Source organism: Alligator sinensis, unplaced genomic scaffold, assembly GCF_000455745.1.
Source record: "Alligator sinensis unplaced genomic scaffold, ASM45574v1 scaffold952_1, whole genome shotgun sequence".
Lineage (NCBI taxonomy): Eukaryota > Metazoa > Chordata > Crocodylia > Alligatoridae > Alligator > Alligator sinensis.
The window spans coordinates 277,721-300,790 of NW_005841999.1; the positions used below are offsets into that span (position 1 = coordinate 277,721).

The following is a 23,070-nucleotide window of genomic DNA, read 5'->3' on the forward strand; positions in this document are numbered from 1 at the left end:
GCACTGTTCAACATCTTCATCAGCGACTTGGACGAGGGGGTAAAAAGCACTCTGTTCAAATTCGCAGATGACACTAAGATGTGGGGGGAAGTGGGCACACCAGAAGGGAGGAGTAGGCTGCAATCAGACCTAAGCAGGTTACAGGGGTGGGTGGATGAGAACAGGATGGGTTTCAACACTGACAAGTGCAAGGTGCTGCACCTGGGGAGGAAAAACCAGCAGCATACCTACAGGCTGGGGAACTCCCTTCTTGTCAGTGCAGAGGCAGAAAAGGATCTTGGGGTCATTACTGATGCCAAAATGAACATGGGCTGACAGTGTGGGGACGCAGTCAGGAAGGCCAACCACACCTTGTCATGCATCCACAGATGCATCTCAAGCAGGTCCAAGGAGGTGATCCTCCCCCTCTATGCAACACTGGTCAGGCTGCAGGTGGAGTACTGCATCCAGTTCTGGGTGCTGCACTTCAGGAGGGATGTGGACAACATAGAGAGGGTTCAGAGGAGGGCCACCCGCATGATCAGGGGTCAGCAGGGCAGGCCCTACGAGGAGAGGCTAAGGGACCTGACCCTGTTCAGCCTCCACAAGAGAAGGCTGAGGGGGGGGATCTAGTGGCCATTTACAAACTAGTCAGAGGGGACCAGCAGGCATTGGGGGAGTCCCTGTTCCCCCGAGCACTAACAGGAGTGACAAGAAATAACCGTCACAAGCTGGCAGAGGGTAGATTCAGGCTAGACATCAGGAGGTGCTATTTCACAGTCAGGGCGGCTAGGATCTGGAACCAACTTCCAAGGGAAGTGATGCTGGCTCCTACCCTGGGAGTCTTTAAGAGGAGGCTAGATGAACACCTTGCCAGGGTGGTATGACCCCAGTACTCTTCCCTGCCATGGCAGGGGGTTGGACTTGAAGATCTGCTCAGGTCCCTTCCAACCCTACAAATTATGAAACTGACACTAAGATCTGTGGGGAAGTATGGTAATAAAATGCATTTTGTTTAGAAATGAGAATTAAGTGCGTCTGTACAGTAACATTAAAAAGCAGTGACAAACCATGTTTATGCAGCACTTTAAAAAAGTTAAACGCTTAGAAAATTCATCTTCACAAGCCTGAGTGAAGTAGTTGAGCATAAGTTATCCACCTCACTTAAAGATGGGGAAAATGAACTAAATGTCAGGCAACCTCTCCCAATTGTTATAAGCAAGTTGTTTTTGGCGCTCTCAGCAACTTTTCCTCGCATAACACGAGATGGGTTAGTAAAAATGTTTACTTGACAGCTTAGGTTGTAGTTGCATGTACTGCTTCTTCAATACTCTGAAGACTTTTTTTTTTTACACTATTAGATTAAAAAAATACAATGGCAAAATTTACACATTAATATGAGGTTTGTGCCTTCCATATTCATGTATATTATTATAGAAAGAAATAAGATGTGACATCTTATTTCACAGATTCTCAAATTGTGTATCCAAACATCCCTAAAGAGTTCTAATTTTAGTGCAAATATCTTTTAAACTGTATCAAAGTTCTGATAAAATTATTTCCAACAGGTACTGGATGATGAATCCCCAGAGATGTTTAAAACAGTTTCTCAAGAATCTCTTATACCAGGTAAACTGGAAATTAATTTTGAGGAGTTACTGAGACAAAAAATGGAAGAAGAAAAGAGACGCACAGAAGAAGAACGCAAGCAAAAACTGGAAATGGAGAAGCAAGAATTTGAGCAGCTTAGAAAAGAAATGGGAGAGGTTTGTATTGTGCAAAATAACTAAATAAAAGTCATGTTGAGTTACCTCTGCAACAGATAATGGCTTAACTGGTTATGTTAATATACTGCTTAAAATTATAAACTAAAAAGGTAAGGTATTAGGATTTAGAGCAATTGGTACTTAATTTAAATAGCCTTGCTTTTAAAATAGGAAGGGGAAACTGGAAAAAAAGAACGAATACTACTTATAATTTCCGCCCCCCCTCACATTTTGAAATTTATTTATCAATATGCTTCACCATCCCCAGGTGAGAAATCCAGAACCTTGAGACTTGTGGGCCTATCTAGAGTCTCAGCAGCTTCTGCAAGCTTCACAGCATCCTTTATTAAGAAGCTGTTTTGTAACATTACAGCTAAACTTTTGAAAACCACAACTTTGCTATGAGTAAATCAAGAGCAACTTTTCACCCTTCCAGTGTTGATTTTATTTTGATTTTTCAATTATATTATTTTTTTGTAAAGTCCTAGCTCTTAAATTACAACCCTTTTATTAAAGTCGCAATATCCTTGTAAAGTTTCTTCTCCACACGATGGCTCAGGAAAACTCATGGTTTGAAACCTAAATGCTAAGAAACCAGAAGGAAAATGTGCTTTTATGAGGTTGAAGGAATTTGCATTATTTTGCATTTCTCACTTATGTTGTGTGATGTTGCCTGTGGGTCAGATACCGTAATAAAGTTTTTACATGCTTCAGGGTGGCAATCATATTCAGAAGCGAGCAGATACAAAGGTTACAGAGTTCATATTTAGAAGACCCAAGGGGAGTAATAAGTCCAGATAGAAAGTTCAATTTTGGCTTGGAATCTTATGTTGGAGAAACACCAAGATAAGTATTCCAAGGTCAGAATGAGAAGTGATACAAAAATTGTAAAATAAGGGCAATGATTTAGTTGTGCAGTCCTAAATTGTTTCAAGGAATTACTGCCAATATGTGTATTTTCACTGGAAACCTGGAGGGGTAAATGATTCCATAATTTTCTTTTTATTATGCATTAGATTTTGCAACTTACCTTTTTTAGAAAAGGGATAGAAAAAACAAAGCATCTAAAGCATAAGTCCCATTTTTAAAGCAGATTTCTTTAGGAAAGTACTTTTTAAATGACATCTTGCATTAATCAGCATTATTCTTGATAAGAGATTGGATGCTAAGTTACCAGTTATGTGTGGTATTACTACTAAAAGTTCTTACTCATTGATTGGTTCACTGGACCATAAGAAATATACTTGTGGTTTCAGTCCCAGTCCTAGTGTGCAGGAACACAAAAGAATTGAGAAAAGGCTCTTGTACTGACAAATTTAATTCACTCTATCTTTTGATGGACTGGTTTCATTAGATTTAAGGAAAGTTTCATTCTTCATTACATTAAGTATAAAGCACCCCTCAAAAAGGAAATAAAGTTTAATGGTCAGTGTTGTTTGCTGTTTTTCAATTGACTGGGTTTTTTTTAAGGTCTTAAGCATGATATAATTTCTTAACAGGAAGAGGAAGAAACAGAAATCTTTGAGCTAAGCAGGGAATATGAAGAACTAATAAAATTAAAGAGAAGTGGCTCTATCCAGGCAAAGAACTTAAAAAGCAAGTTTGAAAAGATTGGACAGTTATCTGAAGAAGAAATACAGAGAAAAATTGAAGAAGAGCGGGCTAGAAGAAGAGCAGTGGACCAGGAAATTAGAGACAGGGAAGCGGAGAAATTTCAAGAGGTAAATTACAGCCAGTATAGACAAGTGCTAATATGTTGTCATAGGAGTTTAACTGCCAGGCTGTAACAACCTAACTAATATCTTCCATTCTCAATTAAGTTGCATTAGAGAATTCATTCAGGGTATCTTATGACCTTAATGTGAACACTGTTCCCTCCCCTGTTTCCACAGTAATTCCCTCCAAGATGTTTTTTCTTGTAATAACTGTCCCAGGACATTCCTAGCCATTGCCAGAAACCACAACTCCATTCTCATCAGCTAGTCAGCAATAAGCATGGATTTGTGCTTAGGTCCACACATTTTATTCCTCCCCCTCTGCAAACTTGTTCAATAATAAGACTAGCAACCAAAATATCAAAACCATAACTGGTTTGCCATTGTGCCTCAACTGACAGATTTTAAGCTTTTCTTATGAAACTGGCTTGTTTCCTTACTATCCAAGTTAAGTAATGTTTAATGTTATACCTTTGGGGGAAGAGACTTCTTGGTGTACTCCAGAGACTTGTTCGTTTGCAAGGTTCCCTGCCTAGGTTGTCAAGGCTCCTGTGTGGGGGGCAGAACCAGGGAAGCTCAGTTGTACAGGAGCAGTTTTCTTTAATAGGTGGTTGAAGGAGACAGGCGAGGCCACTTTTTAACAAAGGGAAGAAATGGAGCTTCCAAGTCTAAAGACACTGAAAGAACAAACTGCATACTCTCCCCTTGCTCTGCATGATGTGGCAGCCCAACTTCCCTCTCTGCTCTGAAGAGGGAGGGGCCCCCGAAAACAAGGTACTTTACCTTCAGAGAGCAGGCAAGCAGAGATGGAAAAAGCAGAGTAGGGCACCAAAAGGATCCCCTTTCTCTTCTTTTCCTGTCAATCAAGAAGCTGGCACTGCTTATCACACAACATCTATCACCTGAGGAGGTGGTGCAACAGCATAGGAACCTGAAGCAGTTAACATAGGAAGTTTAAATGTCTGGGCTTGAGTCCTTCCCCACTAGCCACAGCACTGTATTGGTTCTATGCCACCTCAAAGTCCTTACAGGGTGCCATTGTACCCATTCTTTTAATCCAGGGCCGTACAACCGGCAGCCTGGGGGCTGAGGGCTTAACTTATAGCACCCCAGGCTCCCACTCAATAACTGGTCTCCCCATTGCTTAGGCTGCAGTAGCAGCAGAGGTCTCCATGCTCCCGTTCCTTCCTCTGCCTTCTGCTTCTCGTCTGTCACAAGGGCTGGGCTGGGCCGTGCAGTAGCACAGCATGCATTCCATGCAGTAGCACAGCCCCTTAAGTTTTGACGTGGAGGGTACTGGAATTCGTGTTTAGGTCTCAGAGTGTGCACTTGTATCTGGACATCTTTTATGCAAAGTTGTGGTATAAAAAACCTGGTCAACACCAGGCTAGTTTTAGGCTTTGTCGATGTTGCAATTTAGGACAGTTCACATTTAAGTTACATTTTTGAATAGCAAATGAAAAAAAAACAAAACAAAAAACACACAGTTATTTTGCTTTTGAACTATTCTACTTTCTCCAGTTAAATTTCCCTTTTCTTCTGTCCTCGTTTTCTCAGATGTTCTTTTTATAACCCTTTCTAAACAAGCTATTTTCTTGGTAGGTAACTTTGTGAACAGGTTTATTTTTTAAGGACTAGTTGACCACTAGCAGACATTTGTAACATCTAAAAAACCCATTCAAAAACCTCTGTCATTACAATCACATACTGCTTGGGGTAAACTTTCTTCAGTCTCAGAACAAGAGGGGAGAGAGATTCATATAGGAGAGTTGGCTAGGAATGAACTAAGTGTCCAGAATGGCTTCTGAAAAACAGAATTAAAACCAACTCATTTTTAACTAATGAAAAGCAAGAAGGGATTGGGATGGAAAAAAGCCATGCAAGTAGTACATGATTTCAGTGAGGGAGAGATGGTATTCTTTGAGGAAGATACCCATCTTGTACTTTTATCTCTGGTTAAAGAAGTATAGCCTGATGGGAGCAGGGAAAGCTACAGAAGTTAGGATCTCCTAAGGCTAGTCCTTCAAATACTTAATGGAGGTAACAGAGTCCCTACAACAGCTTTGTAAAACAAGCAGAATTTATTTAGAAATAGAAAAACACAGACAGGCACAAAGCACAGGAAGCATAAAAAAGGGATTTTGTTGGAGTTTTAAAAGCTTTACCTAGAAAAGAGGAGAGAAAAAGGGCATCTACTAAGACCCCCTACCTCCCCCCACAAAAAAAGTACTTAAAGGACATAGTTGTAACTTCTGTATCTATTTCTCTTACTTTGGTCTGAAAAAGATTTACTGTGCTATTTAGTGTAATATAAATTGAAGAGCCAGCTTCTGTGTGGCTTCAGAAGTAGACCTCAGACTGTTAACAGGGCGAAGTAAACATGTCTGCAACAGGCCAACTGGGCGTTTGTTTGCTTACCTTAGAAGCAATCTTTTTTGATCAAAAATAATTTTGACTCTCAGCATGTCCCCTATATATATGTTTGATTTGCTGGCATAAATGATTAAACACCACATGCATGTAACGGCCCTAATCCTCCAAGTCCCCTAACCAGAGCTAGGATCCAATGCACTGTAAAGACATGCCTCAGAGTCCCCACTCACATGAATTCTGTGATGATGAATACTTACTTGTACCACAGTTTGCTACTTGACACTGACCCTGGTAACACTATCCAGTCTCTGGCCTTATTTAAACCAGGGCTTTGTTTTTATTGTGCCCTGTTACAGGGGCATAGGTTGTAGCCATGTTGGTCTAAGGACAAAGAACCTTGTTTGCCTATTCTAATATTTTATTAGACCAACTGAAATAGTTGGACAAAAATTGTTATCAAGCTTTAAAAATCCTTAATCAGGCTGAGGAAGCACCCACTGCAGATGCTTCCTTAGCCTAACAAAGGGTTTTTAAACCCAAAAGCTTGCTAAGAAAAATTTTTCCAACTATTTGAGTTGGCCTAGTAAAAAAGATACCAGAATTACCCAAAGAACCTTGTCTGCCTTTGTTTTTATTGTGACACTTTTAAAATACACTTTGAAATACAAGTTACACCTCAGTGTAAAATCATACTGGATAAGACACGAGTCCTTACTACCTTTAAATAAACCTCAGGGAAGAAGGGGTATGAAAGGCTGAATTACCTATGTTAAGGTAAAAATAATTCTGTTTTGTGTTTATTTTTTTTTATAGTAAATTTTGATATACATTATTTAAATTAAAATCTAGTCAAGTTCTAAACTTTGCAATGCATTTCTAAATTTTCTTTTTGAAATAAAAAGGAAGACGAGGTAGATGTGAAACCAGCCAAGAAATCAGAGGCTCCATTTACTCATAAAGTAAACATGAAGGCTCGGTTTGAGAAAATGGCAAAAGCAAGGGAGGAAGAGGAACAGCGAAGAATCGAAGAACAAAAATTACTACGTATGCAGTTTGAACAAAAGGAAATAGATGCTGCATTACAGAAGGTATAGAGTAAAATTTGCTCTCCAAAGACATGTTCCCTCAAAGCCAAGGGCTTCTACTAGTGAAATCCATGTTTTAAGCAGCTTACTTGTCAGCACCAAGTGTCTGTACTCAGTCTGGCCTTTGGATTCTGCCTCAGTGGCCTAAAAGGGGATGGAAGGTCTAAGCAGCCTCCACTCCTCCAAATTCCTGCCTAGACATATGCATCAAAGGTCTGGGTGACCTCTCGCAAACCATGGTCCGGAAAGATAGACAGTTGCCGAACCAACCAAGCAGCTTACTACATTATTACCATTTGGTAGCATATTACTAACATTATCAAAGGGGTAGTGTAGTAGTGAGCTCTCATTAAATTTGCAGTACCCATCAAAATAAAAAGATGCAGTACAAATTTACAAATATTCCCATGGAATTAAAATGTTTAATACTACTACTACTACTGAGGAAGTGAGCAGTTTCCTTTGCATGTATAGCTGATTCTTAAGGAAAAGGAAAGCTATGCAACATACTTATAAATCTTCTTCATATTCCAAACTCACCCTCTACTTCAATGAAGCTCAATCTTCACAACCTTCCTGGGGGTGGGGCATCTATCCAGTACCCAGATTCTATGGTATTAATACATATTGCTTTATTATCCATAGAAAGATTGTACTTATGCTGCCACCTCCCTCTGCGGAAAATTCCGTTGCTATTTTTTTTTGCATTCCAGTGATCAAGTATGTACTAACATTAGACATCCCAATGGTTTAAAAAAAGGTTCTAAAATCAATTTATTTTTTAAATACAGAAGAGGGAGGAAGAAGAGGAGGAGGAGGGAAGTATTCTTAATGGTTCTACTTATGAAGATGAAGAGGACCAAGCACGGTCTGGAGCTCCCTGGTTCAAGAAACCGCTAAAAAATATATCAGTTGTTGACAGTGAGCCAGTAAGGTTCACTGTTAAAATTACTGGAGAGCCAAAGCCTGAAGTCACTTGGTGGTTTGAGGGGGAAATGTTACAGGACTCTGAGGACTATCAGTACATTGAAAGAGGAGACACGTACTGCCTTTATCTACCAGAAACTTTCCCAGAAGATGAAGGAGAATATATGTGTAAAGCAGTCAACAGCAGAGGCACATCAGCTAGCACCTGTATACTCACCATTGAAAGTAAGAGTTAATAATTTAAATCTACTTTGTTTTGCTTCCTTTCAGAGTTCCTAAGTACAACTCCTCTTGCATCTTTCCTGTTACAAATCTATTAATCTGTTTTTCTTAACCCTTTTTCTCTTCTAGCTGATGACTACTAATGCTCTACTTTTGCTGGAAATTTCCTTCCCCTCGGCTTTCTTACTACCGCATCATCTCTCTCTCTGTGGTGGGGCCAATTAAGGAAACAAGAAAGTGTTGTTTTGTCATTCCTGTATCAGAGGTGGATAGCCATCAAAATGCACAGGGTTCAGACTCATTTCAATGTGAAAGTTGGTACCAGACAATATAAATGAGGTTTTGATAGTAAAAGAATAAGTTACAGGAAAAAACTAAATTGCTTGTGTTCCCACATATGAAGACCAAGTATTCTGTAAGAATACTACAGCAAATTATACTGATCTGGAAGTTTCTGAAGTAGTATAAATGTGTCAATACATTCTGCATGTACACTAAGCTTTTAACTGCTTTTTGTCTCAAAAGGAATTAGTAGACAAAGAGAATGATCTTGGAAAAGCAATGTACTGTTTTTAAACAATGACAAATTATGCTATGGCTTAACTTCTACTTTAATTTTTTTTGCCTCCGAGTTTGCTTTAATACATATATACATTCAAAATGATGTGTTGCTTTTAAAGTGTGTAATCACTAATAATGTAAATACATCCATAGGATTGAGAAGTCTGTAAAACTACCAAAACTTATACAAAGTAACAAAAGAGTACCAATTACTCATGAAAATCATGCCAACATAATGGTGTACCAAAATTAAGTTTGTAGAGCAAGTTTTTGGATACACTCTGGTAATACTGTGGTTAGTTTTTCATCTTCATCTTTACCGGCTAGAATTTGTTCATTATTGCATCTCAGCTTATATGCTTGAAATCCTAAAATAAAAATGGAGTATGATAACAGAAATACATGCATTTAGTTTCCATGCTATATATTTATTTTAGTCTTTGGGGGGCTGACAAGACAGATGAATTCTTTTTTTGTATAAGGACTCCTAGTGCTGGAAAATTCAGGAGAAAATGGATACAAGTGCCAGTTTCAAAATAATAAAGACATCTTCAAATGGGCTTTTGTTCAGACTACATCCAGTTTTTATAGGAAAATGTTCTTAGTAGTAATTACAAGGATTTATTGCAAATCATGTCTTCTGGTTGTTGGTTCCATTTATATTTGTATCAACAGCATCTTTTATAACACTTTTTTGGCTCAACAATTACAGGGCAGAAGTGTCCCAAAGTCCTGTTTGTTTAGTGGTTGTGCGCCAGGATTCTGTGCATTAGAAGATAAATAAAACACATTCTGCCACCAACAGATTTTGGTTTATTTCATGTCAGCATTCATTGATTTTCTTGTGTTATTTAATACCAGGAAAGTGAACCCAACCATATATACTGTTTACCTGATATATGAAAATAGGGAAGAAAGGAGCAAAAAAGAGAGACAAACACCATTTGTACTATTAATCAGTTTACATTTATTGAGAAAGCCATAAACCATACAAAACCATTATACAATTAATGTGTACCTATATTACATACAATGCCAATGCAAGCTCAAAACCACATTTTGTAAAGCATTCAATTTACCTCAAGTCCAAGCTGCATCTCCCTAAGACACTGTTCCCATCACAGTTGCCTTTTAAAGCCAATCTTCTTTTTACACACGGGTAGTTTCTGTAGAGAACACTTTTCTCAGGACGAAAATGCATTTCACGTGCACATAAGAGAAATATTTGTGCATATACATATGAGCTGTATAGAGTATTACTAGGGAAAAGGGAACCCTGTCAACGGTGTGCTTTCTAGAATAGTCAGTTTCTTCCTAATCAATTTACAGCATGCAAGAGAAACCTAAAGGCTACTTTGTGTGGGACAGGATGGAAGTAAATGTTGGATAGTAGAAACTAAAATACTATAATAGAAAACCAAAGTATTTCAAGTAATAAAGGCTATTCAGTAAATAATACCACCTTCCTGACACTATAATACACTACATATAATGATTCGATAAATATTATCCTTCTAGCTGATATTTTATTTCACATCATTTCCTACAGTATAGTATAGACTGAAGAAAGTGATCTGAAAATACTTTTACGACTTCAAACATTAATGCTTCCCTACTTCCCCTTAAACTGGAAAAAAACTCTTCACTTTCTAAGCTCATTCATAGTTTTTAACAAAGAAATATTTATTTAAAAGTCCCATTTTGGAAAGTTCTAGTTTTCTAAAATAATTCTCAAAAACTCCCCTATCTGATCATATTCCAATTTATTTTCCGTCTTCTGGAAGTCTCAGTTTTGAGACTGAACTAACACCATTCAACAGTTACATGCCTGTAAGTCCAGCAGCTAAGTGAGCTGAAAAAAAAAAAACAAAAAACAAACAAACCACCTCAGACACTAAACTAAGGCAGGTTCATCTCATCTTTCATGCTCCAGCAGCTATCCAATAAAATGGCTTTTGTCTTTCCTCCTGCTTTTTATTTTTACTACAGTTTATGATCTTAGTAATTAAAAAAATATTGCAGTGAAATAAAATAGTAGCACGTTTAAAAGGAACTGAAAGAGAAGACCCACCCAACAATAAATTCTTGGATTTAAACTGGTACATACCTAGCTCTTCCCATGAAAAAAATAAAGTCTGAATTACATTATCAAAACTACATGTCAACCAAAATGAAGTGGCTTAAAGAGATTCAAGTACAAATATTAATTTAGTTCAGAAAGTCAATATATCTAAACTTGACCGTTTAGAATAATGTAAATCAAAATAGATGGCTTATATTATTAACCACAGTTTAAAAAACTTAACAGATTATGGAACATTTATGGTAAAGAAAATAGCACTTTAAAAGAATGAAAAGTGATCAAACAAAAAAAATAATCCCTACACCATTATGAATGGGATACATTTCAAATCTTGTTATTTTTTTTGCCAATGTTACCTTCTACATGGAGCCCTTCTATGGTCCATGCTCATCGGCTCACCAATGGCATACACTCAAAGGATTCCTCTTTAATGGTAGTAACTATCTCAGGACCTGATTCTATGAGCTATGATTTGGTGCTTGCAGCATCTTCAGCACTGTGTGTGAAAATGAAGGCAGTATTTTTGAATATTTTTCTTGAATGCACAGATAAGCAGGACTTTTGAAAAAGGATCAGTACATTTTAAAAACTGAATAATAAAACAAGTTCTGGTAAGATGCTGCTGTAGATATTTTTTTCAATTTAACTGAAAAAATTATACCAGACCATCTATGAAACACACTAAGCATATACAGCAATTCAGTTAAAGTATCAAGGAACAGAAAATGCTGATTGCTATATAGATCATTAAAAAAACCCAAAACCTAATTTGCCATACATTAGCATTTCATTGGTGCACATGCTTTCTATAAAGACATACTGTTCTGAAAAGCTGAAGTCTTAGTTTTTTGACCATATAGATGGATAAGAAAACTAGGTTATCTAAAAATTGCATGAATATTTTGTATACTTTTAAATTACCAGCATCAGTAGTAATAGAAATACAAAGTACCCTTTGTATTTAGTTCTTACAGACAGGGTGGGAATATAACCTATTTCTTTAAAAAAAACAAAATTTGTGAAGGCTGTTGAAATTTCTATTACTCTGCATAATGAAAAGGGTTTTGTTTCTTTAATTGTAACAATTGAACTGCTTGAATAAAAGTCATAAAAATGGCTATCCAGATCAAGTTGAATTACTGCAGCAATCCACTTATCTTTTCTAAAAGATGCATGTTTACCTAGAAATATAAACACTTGTTTAACAACTTAAGACTTCCCACTGAAATGGTACCATGAGTAACAATGCATTTGGGGAAAGCAGCAGATTGCTTTTGATACACAACCACAAAAATAAAGAAAAAGAAAAAAAAAAGAAAAAATCTCACAGGGACAACATTAATGTACTGAAATATTTATTTATATACTTCCTTAGGTTGTGCTTACCTGTTGCTTTTTGCAGCAGAACCTAAGGTGGAAGGTCTGGGAAGGCACTGTGAAGTATAAATAATTGCACTGTTTGCAATTAATAAAGATTTTATACCTTAAATGAATCAAAATCAACAGCCTCCATTTGTGAATGATAAAGAATCCAGTGAATTTAAATTTTGTTCAATTTAGTTCATAATAAATGCACCATTTCACTACAAGGTCATTATATGTAATATCATGCAAAAGACTTGAACTATTAAACTTCATATCCTACACTAAAGATAGCAAGCATCTTCCTGTTTCAAACTACTATTTTAATTCCTAATTTAAAAAGGGGTATAAGACAATTCCTTCTAGATTCTACAACACAATAAATACATTGCTAATTACCTGCATGATAAAACTACTCAATTTTCAAGCCTTAAAGTTTAACTTCTCTGCGCAGCCACCTTAAGATATTATTCTCAAAGCAACAAAATGGTGCTCCAAAAGATAAAGCAAATACATGTTTATAAAATGATTTAACATACCTACATCACTACACTTCTGCAAACTAACTGAGGACAAAACAACTTCTGTCTGACAAGCAGTTCCAAAAACTTTCATGTTAAGATATGCATATTTTCATACGCTGAATAATACAGCCTTCAACTCATAAACACTAGTGAAAAATACTACATTACTTAGATAAATACAAAAGTTTTCTTTAGCTATTGCTAGGTTTTTCAAGAATACTTACCCATAAAGCTCACATACATACATAAATATATATGCACACCTACGTTTCTGAATTAAGAAGCAGTTATGATTTCCTAAGATAGCAGCACTGTATTCCAACATAATATTTACACAGGTATGGCATTTGCATTATGTGGAACATTGACAAAAAGATACTGTTGCAGTTCATCAATTTGTCATTCTGATGTACTTACAGTGCAATGCTCCTTGAAGGAACAATCAAGGATGATACACAGCACAGTCCTCCTCACCCCTATAGAGCTAGTTCTATACTGGCTGGATCAAACCTGCACTTCAACAGACAATGGCAAGACAGACTGTATTGCATGAAGTCTAATATATGCAAAGAGCCAATAAATATGCAAAGAGCAAACAATGGATTTTAAAAGAATATCAGGTTTTTAGTATGAGTATTAGAGCAACAGAAACGTTTCAAGTATATTTAAAAAAACATTTGATTCAACAACTGGTGTTGAGCATTTAACAAAACAGAAATTATCTGTACTGCAGGAAGTTCTCAGCCAACCGCTCACCACCACTCAAACAAAAATACAGTGTTTCAATGACAGATGCAATTTTGGTAACTAAGAAGCATACTGCATTCACCTTTCTACACTACATTTTGAAATGAACTACTACAAACTGAATGCTTAACATTTTTACTTATAAAACTGTTTATACCTACTCTGAAAAATGCTTTAAAAAGTTATGCTGAAACAATCTTGAAATCAAGTATCAAATTAAGAACAGAGAGGTTAACTGTTATAGCCGCTGTACAGGTCTGAAACAGTGGTCAAGTATAAAAAAAGGAAGTTTCACTGTTAATGCAATGGACGTATGCCAAAAGATCTTCTTAAACACATGCAGTTTTTTAATCAAATAGAAAGAAAATGAAGATATCAAGATTACTGGTGCTAGACAGCAAGATACAGTAAAATGAAAAATCCTTCATCTACAACTATTCTGCAAGAGGGGAAAAACATGCCATTGACAAGTTTTTAAACTCAATTAAGATTGCATGGGGAAAAAAAAAAAGTCTCATTTGTGTACATGTACCTTAATTCAGCATTGCTAATAAATCCTAGAATTCTTCAAATACCCACATATCCAACTTACCGACACAGGAGGTTTCATATTATTTATTGTAAAGCACAAAACAGGCATTTTAAAAGTGATAAAGTATACATTGAAAAAGTACATTTATATCACAAAGCATTGACCACATAATAATTGCAAATACATTTGCTGGAATGTGTACATCTACACTAATACTAAAAACAAACCAATTTTCATTTCTACACAGAAATATTACCTCCTATCAGTAGTGATAGATATTTTGTACATTTTCAAAAACACTATTTTTAAACCAAACAAAAATTAAGATCTTCATCAAGGCGTCTGCATCCATACATTTAACAAAGGTTTTTTCCCCCACACAATGAAGCAAATACTGTATTGTCCACTTCTTATTATTGGCCCTGTGCAGAAGAGATACATAAGAGATATACAAAAAGTTAAAGAAAATCCTTTAAATTGAGCTAACTCAGGAGTGAAGCCTTTAAGAAAGAAAAGTTGGTTAATGTAAATGGTGGTGGCTTCTTGCATGGTTTTCAAAACCCTGGGAGGAGAAAGTTTTCTTTTTAATCAAAAACATTGAACGTATGGAGATACACAGAACTCAAGTTATCAGATATCGTCAAGTCATTTATACTAAATTATGCTGACAGTTATTTTGCTAGAAAAAAGGATGCATACTCCAAAGGCAACAAAGCAGGAGACATGCAAAATAAATATAAAAAATGAACAAAAACAAAAACAACCACAAAACCACCTCTAATTACTGAAATAGAAGCCAGCCAAAAATAAATTAAAAAACCTTTATACCTGTGGTGCTGGAGGATGCTGTGGCATTCCCTGTGGACTTGTCTGGGCATAATATGCTGCCTGTTGTCTGTAATATTCAGCCCATGCTGCACTGTAATCAGGCTGACCACCTGGTGGGGCCCCGGCTGGTGCTGGAACTGCCTGACCTAAAAGAAATTAAGATTACACATTTTTGTAACTGCAACAAAGACAACAGAAGCTCAAAATAATCTCATTTCTAACAAACATTACCTTGCTTCTTGTAATATTCCTCCCAAGCCTTTGAATAATCTTGTGGCTGCCCTTGTTGACCTGAAAAACCCCCCCACATTAATGTAACAATTCCCATGTAAGCCAAAATTAAAGACATATACAAAGGTAGAGCTCTCCTGCCATCTCAGCTGATGTCAGTTCCAAATAAAATCTAAAAATGGCACCCATGTAAATCACTTACACAATGCTATTCCTGCTCATACTAGAGATATAGCTTTAACTCTGCATCACTACCATTTTTGTTAGTATATTCCACATAAGATGAGAATCCCCAGACTTCCCCAATCTCATGATGCACATAATAAAGCAGTGTAATTTATCTTAATACACAGCAACCTAATTTAAAGAGATCAAAACTACTTACTATTTGAAAAAGAAAAGATCAGGCGTGCTCCTGACACCTGCCTTGCACCCCATCAATACAGAAGTAGACAACTTCTACTCATCACCATCCTCTTTTCCACAAAAGTAAACTGCAGGAGTCTGCACTTTGCTAGAACATTACAGGCAACACAAGAGCTGCAGGACTACAAAAGCTCTTTGCCAGCTGTCGTCATGGGATGACATAGCTGGCTGGGATAGTTTAGTCAAGGATCATTCTGCCTAGACCAGAGGGCTGGACTAGATGACCTTAGGAGGGCCCTTCTAGACTACTTTCCTATGATCCTACTATCAAAAGGAAACATGCCTACCAGCCAAAAGAAATATTTGCACACACAGGCAGTAATTAGGATGTACGAAAGAAGTGGAATAACTGCTGGCACCACAAATTTGCTGACTTGTCTAAATCAAACTCCATCTGGAATATTGAGATACCTGTCAATATGCTCAAGTAAACCGAAATCACAAAACTCGGTAAGAGGTAAGAGAAGAAAATAGAAAACTTGGGAGAAAGGCAGAAACCTCAGCTCATCCTAAAGCATCCTACTTAAAGCAAGCTGAACCCTGATTTCTTTCAGTATACAATACTCATAAATCCATGGCCCATTTAAACTGATCCTCCATATGTTAAAAGGAAAAGCTTGGGGGGGGGGGGTGAAATTTAATCAGTTTTCAAGCCTTTAAAACTTAGTGCACAATCCCTAAAACAAAACATCTAAGTAAAAGCACCTTCCTCCCTCCCCCAAGTAGTGAAAGAAACTGCTAAACAAAACACAGGTTTTCTAGAATGCTGAAGCTAGGACCATGGTCTATTGAAGTTGTAGGAGTCATCGCAATTACACCACACTGAAATGTCCATCCTCCCTCCCTTTGTTTCTTTTCACAATGCTCTTGAATATATAACAACTAGGGCTATGTCTACATTGGAAGAGCTGTTGCCACTTTATAGCAAGCAGCACCGCTTTGGTGGCTGGACTCCATGATGCAAACACCACCCCTGAATAGTGGGAATTGCCAGTAGAAGCCACCTTCACAGCTACAGGAGGTATCACCACACTGGGGATGTGAGTTTGGGTGAAGGCAAGTCAGTCTGAGAGTGACACTGGCTGCAGAACGAGATCTTTCCATACCCCTCACTAACATACTACTGCATCTCTATTACAAAGTTTAAGTAGCGTTGGCACACAAAAGGCATCAAGTGCTTCAAAAGAAGGAAAGTTACAGCACAAAAACTTTTAAGCACTCTTCAACTATCCCCTACCCTCTGCATCCAACTCCCTTCTAACTTAACTCTCTGATGCCTTATCTTGGGCTTTATGAACAACTTGTTTCCTTAATAGCTCCTAACACAAGGGCAAGGTCAAACAACAAAACAAAACAAAAACAGCAGCAATGAAAGTAAAATATCTACCTTCAGGTAGCCAAAACTCAAATCCTGGAAGAGTCAGTCAGCTGATCTTCATTTTATATACGCTAGCCAATTAGTATTTTGCCCAATGCCTAGGGATTGATTTCCACTTAATTTAAAATCATATTTAAATTTGTTTTCTACCAGATTGTGTAGCTCTCAATTTTAAAGCAACTCTCTTGTTCCCAATCAAGAAAAATTTAAGTCTGGTTTCTGTTTGGGTTATAAGGCTTGAAACTATGCAAGATATCCTCACGTGCAATAGGACAGGGATTTAGTCTATTTTCCACACAGAAGTGCTCAAGTGATATCCAGTACTGATAAAGATATTTCTGCACTTTTGGCAATTTCAGTACAAAAATTAGATAATATATTCTCACTTTTAATCATTACTACAGTTTCTATTAGATATGCATCCTAATTTAAAAGGTTGATTGATGCACTACAAAACTGGATGTGAAAGCTTTAAAAAAAATCCTTCCAATATTTAACCTCCTGCTTTCATGAAGTGCAAAAAAATTCCCATCAAAACAAGCACGGAATGTTTGTTTTTCTAATCCACTAAATTTCTTTCCAAGATAGACCCATCCCCCACACCACAATAACTTAAATTTCACCATTTCCTACACACACACGATGCAGCTCTGGTTTGACTGTGGAACTCGTGAGTCTTAGCCAAAAAACCATTCACTCAAGATGTGTTCTTCCAAAACTGCACTGAAACATGAAACTCTTATTAGCAAGCTGAAAATGTTTACCGCTAATATTAGACCACATTATCTAGAATGATCTTGCTAACTACAGATGTAAGACATTCAGGAGAGGAAAGCCCCAGAAAACTCATTTTTGTTTTTAGTAACAGCCATTTCACTACTTTGGAATACATGATGGAGGGACATGGGGCAACTTTGAGACAAATTAAAACCTAGCACCATGCCTGAATGTCACTTGGATCCCCTTCTGGTCTGCTGCTCTGCTTTCTGTTCCTTGCCCTCTTGAGAATCTGCTGTGTACCCCATACAGAGAAGCTACTTGTGGCACACATGCTACAGGTTGGCCAGCCCTGAACTGGGATGTAGTGAGCATTAAGGAGGAGGAACCCTATCCTTCCTTTAATAGCACTATAGTATTAGAGGCCACTAAAAATGATTTTGTAGAGGAAGTTAAGGCAGCAATGACCTGAGCATGATAAACCTGTATTGTCAGCAAATATCATTATAGAGTATGTTGCACAGATTTTGATCTTCCAGGGGACTGGCTTATCCTTAGACTTCTATGATGCAGAATTTGGCTGCAAATCAAATTACGTAGGATCCAACTTGTATGGTGAAAGGAAAACAAAAGTGATGATGTCCTGAACTGGTAGTTTCACTAAAAATAAATTATAAGTGTTTTTCACATCAGCGCACAAAGCTTTCAATGGTGTGAAGACTTCTGAGGCAAGCTAGAGAAGAATGAATTAATCTAATGTATTAAATAAAGTTTATTTTTCTTACAAATTAGTCTACAAAAAGGCACATGGTGTTATTTTTTTTGCCTTTTAAAATAAGAAATATTTTTCTTTAAGATAACTGAAGCTAGGATTCATAATTTTATGGATAGAATAAAAGGAATTCAGCACTATAGGTAGACCCCAGGGATGAGAGAAGTCTGACTGATGGTTAAGCATCAGACACCAAAATATAATCATATATACTATATACTGGTGCATAAATGAAGAAACCTAGGTCAGGCTCCACTACTGCAAGAGTTACTAGGATGTAAAATGCTTCCTATTTCTCTCATTCGATCTACTCTTTTAGGATTTTCAGCCTTTGTTTTCCTTTTTTTTAAAATTGCAATTCTTCTGCATTTAAAAGGACCGGTTCCCTTGTTTCTGATTTGTTCTTTTCCTCAGACTTGGCCCAAAGAAAGGTTAAGGCTTTGGTTCCTGAATCTTCATCAGCTAGTACATAATTGAAGGAAATCCTAGGAGAATTCTTAAAGGAGCCCAGATCTTCCTTTCTAGGGAAGTCAAAGTATAGAAATATTCCAGAGTCTGATGAGAAATGTATTAGTCTGCTTACAAATGTGAAAGTGCCTTGGTTTTTTGCCTTTGGAGGTGAACTGGACCAACAAGCAGATGTCAAAAGGTAAAATATACTGAACACAACCCTTTCAACCCCCCCACCCACACAAATGCAGGTGTTGGGAGCGAAGAGTTGATGAGGAGAGTAGTAATACGGGGGGGGGGGGAAATGGGCGGCGCGCTATGGTTGGGGACAGGAAGTGCTGAGGCAGGGAGGATAGGTAGCAAGGCAGGCAGCCTGTTACCCACAATTAGAGAATAGGGCATTTCAAGAGTTCATGTATTTTCCTGGAAATATTTTTTCAAATACACATACTTCTATACCTATTCCTCCTACGACAATTTTGGACTAAGGAATTCAAGAAGCCGCAACTCCTCCCCACCCTCAAATATGGTATACTGCACAAGTCTGTTCACTAATAGAATTGAAGGAGGTGCTGTAAGCTTATTTTAATTAAACATTTTAATTCCCAACATGTGCCAGGAAATCTAATGATAAAAGAACCTATTGCCACTTAACTGACATCAGACCAAGTTCTTATTTTTATTGGTAGAGCTCTTCCAAATCCAATGTGAACCTCTCTTCACCCTATTTTAGCAAACAAAAATGTATTAACATACCCATTTTTTTGTAGTATTCTTCCCATGCCTTTGTATAATCAACTTGCCCTGCTGGTGCTGGATTTGGCTGATCTCCTGATTTAAAGAAAGTCAAAATAAAATGTTAATACATTTTATGTTTTTTCCCCATTTGCACCAATTTACTTGCTTCTTAACATATCCAAAATATAGCCAGTTAATTTTAACAAAACAGCTTAAAAAGCAGTTTAGAAAAATATTTACAGATTTCATGAATCAGTTACAGACCTAAGTAAAACTAAGAGAAAGAACTTTAAAAAAAAACTCTAAGACCTTTCAAGAACAAGAGGAATCTGCTTAGTCCAAACCCATTTACAGCAGCACACCTGGCAAACAGTTATTTGTCTGATATATGCAGAAGATGTTTGAACAACACAGCCCCCCTCGCAACCACTGTGCAGCAGTATCAGCTATGTGTCTGCAGCAGAAGATACAGCTGAAAAAAGAAAAAGCATTTGCACTTGATGACTTCTAGTTGGCTTCTAACAGCAGATGAGAAACTGTCTATTGGCTGGTTTGACAGACTCAATCTACAGGCCTTACAAATAACTAGGTAATTGCTCTATAAGGGGCTATAAAGTGTAAACAGCTGAGCACACGCTGTACCTGGACAAAATAGCTCTTACAATTAAGGTGGATTAAGCAGTGCCTTTAACAGTCACAGTCTCGCACTATTTACGTGGCTGCCTGTTACTCTTGGCTGTCTTAAGTCACTTAATTTAGGCCCCATACAGATATTCAGTTTCTCCTGGAAGAGTCACTGCTTTACCAGGAGAAACCACAGGTATATGGAAGTTTTGATTTCTTCTCATAAAGCAAAAAAAGCCACTCCAAGAGAAGAATAACCTGGGAACAGAGTTAAATCACTCCAGGGAGCTTTGAGAATGTCCATACACCTTCCCTTCTGAGGCTGGCAACATTCAATTAAAGGTACGAAGGGATCTGATCTGCAACCCCAACAATTGTGTCTTCTGCCATACCACATGTGCATGGCAATGAGGCATAACTGTGGGATCATGGATCAGATCCTAACTGCACCATATTGCTAGTGCAGGGAGAGCCCTGTGGACCCAGTGCACTCCCACAGCTGGGATCTTTGGTCAGCTGACTGGGGTTCCCAGTCAGAAAAGTGCATCAGAGCCAAGGGCAACAGGCATTCCCACAGGTGGGAGTTGCAATTAGCTGAATTTCCCAGCCATGGGGACCCTCCAAGGGTCCATTGTGCTGCCCAGGCTGGGAGCGCTAGTCAGCTGATCAGCACTGGTCATATGTCCAATTTATGGCATTATGGGAACCAGCCACAAAGTTATTACACATTTTCTTTTATGTAATAACTTTGTGGCTATTCAATTTTATTCTGCCATTAAACTGAATGAATTTGTGGCCAGGTTACTACTTAAGAGGCAATTAATGATTTAATTGCATCTACAGTGTAGTGTCTCCCAGGAGCCGGAGAGAAGCCACAGAACAATCCCCAAAACTGTTATTTGTGCTGGACTTTTCTACTCCAGCCAAATGGAGCAAAAACACACCCTCTTCACAACCCCCATACTATGCTGCAGGGAGCTAGTCTGCATCAGCCAATCATGGCTTCACTATGCACTGCTGACATCTGTAACCAAGCAACATAAAGGAGCTTGCAGATCATGTGGAGATGTGTGCACAAGAGGCTGCACAGCATCAGCACTGCAAGCTCTACACTTTTCAGGGACTCAACATTTGAATGTCTGTTAGGTATCTCCAGTTAAATTTTTCTACCAGAACAGCAACACTGGGAGAATTCCCCCAGATCATCTGAACACGTGTATGGAGCCTTAATTTGCATCCACGATTTATTTAAATCTAATATAATGTGTGTTTACATGCCCTTGAAATTTTTATATCAAACTCTTAAAAAAAACAAAGACCCAAGAACTCCTGAACTGAACTTTAACTTTTTTTTTTTTTTTTAAAAGGTTTAAAGTTTGGCACCAAAATTAAGAATGTGCCAACCCCAACAGGGTAAATGCCATTTTCCCTTGTATGGGAAAACCCAACATGCACCATGAAGATAGAAGTCTTCATAGATCATTACCTTCTCAGTAATGACAAGCAGTTTCTCCTTTTAATAAATGGATCCAATTACCTTGTCCATTAGTTTGAGTTGGAGCTGGTCCAGCAGGAGGAGCTGCAGGTGGTGGCTGTGCTTGCTGCTGATAGTAGTGAGCATAATAAGCAGCCCATGCTGCAGAATTGGGGTCTGTTCCTGGCTTACCTAAAAAAAATAAAGGTCCACTCTCTTACAATGTAAATAGTATATTTTGAAAGAATATTACATAGCTATAAATATCACATAGCTTTGCTTACAGTTTTAGTTGCTTATATGTAAACCATGTATTGTTACACCTTCTATATGTATCTTACTATCTTTTTTACCTTTCCACACCTTTGCTTCTCATCATTTTGTTTCACTTGCCTTAAATGTTCAGGGACAATTCATGATTTCTGCTGCACCAGATGGAGACTAATCACTCCATAATCAACCACAGTTGTGTGATGGGTGAACTCCAGAGTATTTCTCAATTCTAAAATGCTGTGATACTCTCTCAGTTTAACTGTTACAAAACTGCAGTTGATCCTTTGATCCAAGCTAGCAAACTAAAAACTCTATCCATTTCAATTATACCCTTTAAGTGTAAGTTGAGCCATGACCTGACTAAACTTTATTTTAGTAAGTACTAAGCCACAAAAATGCATCCCTAATTCTCCATGGTACACTTGGATTTCAATGGCCAGTTCCATTTTTAAATTATGAGAAACACCCAATACTAGAAAAGAAGCCATCTTGAATTTTGAGTCTTTCAAACTGTTTTCCAAACTAACAAAAAGGTACCACTGTCACAAAAAAAGTTTAGAAGCCCCATACATACAAACCTTACAATATTTAAAAGTCTGGTCAAGCAAATCTCTCTCAATGAAAAACATTTCGATATTTCTAAACCATTTATTTTAAGAATGCCTCCTGATGCAAGCAAACAGCTGACAGAACACGTGAAGTCCTATTCCATTTAGATGTCTCAGAGATAGTCTAATAAGTCATGTAAATTAAGACGACACCATGATGAGGGTTAGTTGTTCTTTTGTACTGTAATTTAGGTCATAAATTTTACTGGAAGAAAACAAGCAAGCTACAGGGATGAATGTAAGCTGACTGCAATGCTGTGTGGAGTACAACAAGAGAAAAGGAATTAACTGAACTCTAGGTCTATCAAAGCATATGCTACCAAAAGATGACTGAACTGCTGTTCCTTTATGGAAGGAAGATCTACCTTAAAAAAACAAAACAAAACAAAAAATCCCATAACAAACACCCTTAGAAACCTATTCTAGAGAACTAGATTTTGAAGACTACTGAAGACTCCTAGTGAGAAAAAAAAAAAAGATATAAAAAAAGTGATTGAACAAAAAACAATTCTTGACCACTTCACAGTAAGAACAAAAGTTGTCTACTGTCAGAATTATTGGCTGCTTCCACCTGTTAAAAGAGCCAACCAAAAATACCCCCTTGTTTTACCAGAAGCCACAGCATGTTACTTTGACCTGGCTCTGCAATGTCTGTATAGATGAGACACTTCAGCA

General features: G+C 37.5%; 2 protein-coding genes across 18 annotated transcripts in view; one reads left to right on the plus strand and one right to left on the minus strand.

Annotated features, from left to right (window-relative positions):
* Positions 1-9,430, plus strand: part of NEXN (nexilin F-actin binding protein) — a 41,866-nt gene extending 32,436 nt beyond the window's left edge. For 9 of the 12 annotated variants that reach the window (XM_025201601.1, XM_025201606.1, XM_025201607.1 and 6 more), the window contains 5 exons: positions 1,548-1,745; positions 3,245-3,466; positions 6,736-6,921; positions 7,710-8,070; positions 8,197-9,430. In XM_025201601.1, coding sequence (XP_025057386.1) covers positions 1,548-1,745; positions 3,245-3,466; positions 6,736-6,921; positions 7,710-8,070; positions 8,197-8,210 — 981 coding nt within the window. In that variant the 3' untranslated portion in view covers positions 8,211-9,430. Of the gene's footprint in view, positions 1-1,547; positions 1,746-3,244; positions 3,467-6,735; positions 6,922-7,709; positions 8,082-8,196 lie in introns of those variants that run through there. The other 3 variants (XM_025201602.1, XM_025201609.1, XM_025201610.1) reach the window with 2 other exon arrangements.
* A 141-nt stretch (positions 9,431-9,571) lies between these two features.
* Positions 9,572-23,070, minus strand: part of FUBP1 (far upstream element binding protein 1) — a 31,348-nt gene continuing 17,849 nt past the window's right edge. For 2 of the 6 annotated variants that reach the window (XM_025201598.1, XM_025201600.1), the window contains 6 exons: positions 21,578-21,706; positions 19,435-19,509; positions 14,936-14,995; positions 14,705-14,850; positions 12,098-12,144; positions 9,572-9,794 (listed from right to left, as the gene is read on the minus strand). In XM_025201598.1, coding sequence (XP_025057383.1) covers positions 9,704-9,794; positions 12,098-12,144; positions 14,705-14,850; positions 14,936-14,995; positions 19,435-19,509; positions 21,578-21,706 — 548 coding nt within the window. In that variant the 3' untranslated portion in view covers positions 9,572-9,703. Of the gene's footprint in view, positions 11,208-12,097; positions 12,145-13,678; positions 14,299-14,704; positions 14,851-14,935; positions 14,996-19,434; positions 19,510-21,577; positions 21,707-23,070 lie in introns of those variants that run through there. The other 4 variants (XR_001357859.2, XM_014518986.2, XM_025201599.1 and 1 more) reach the window with 4 other exon arrangements.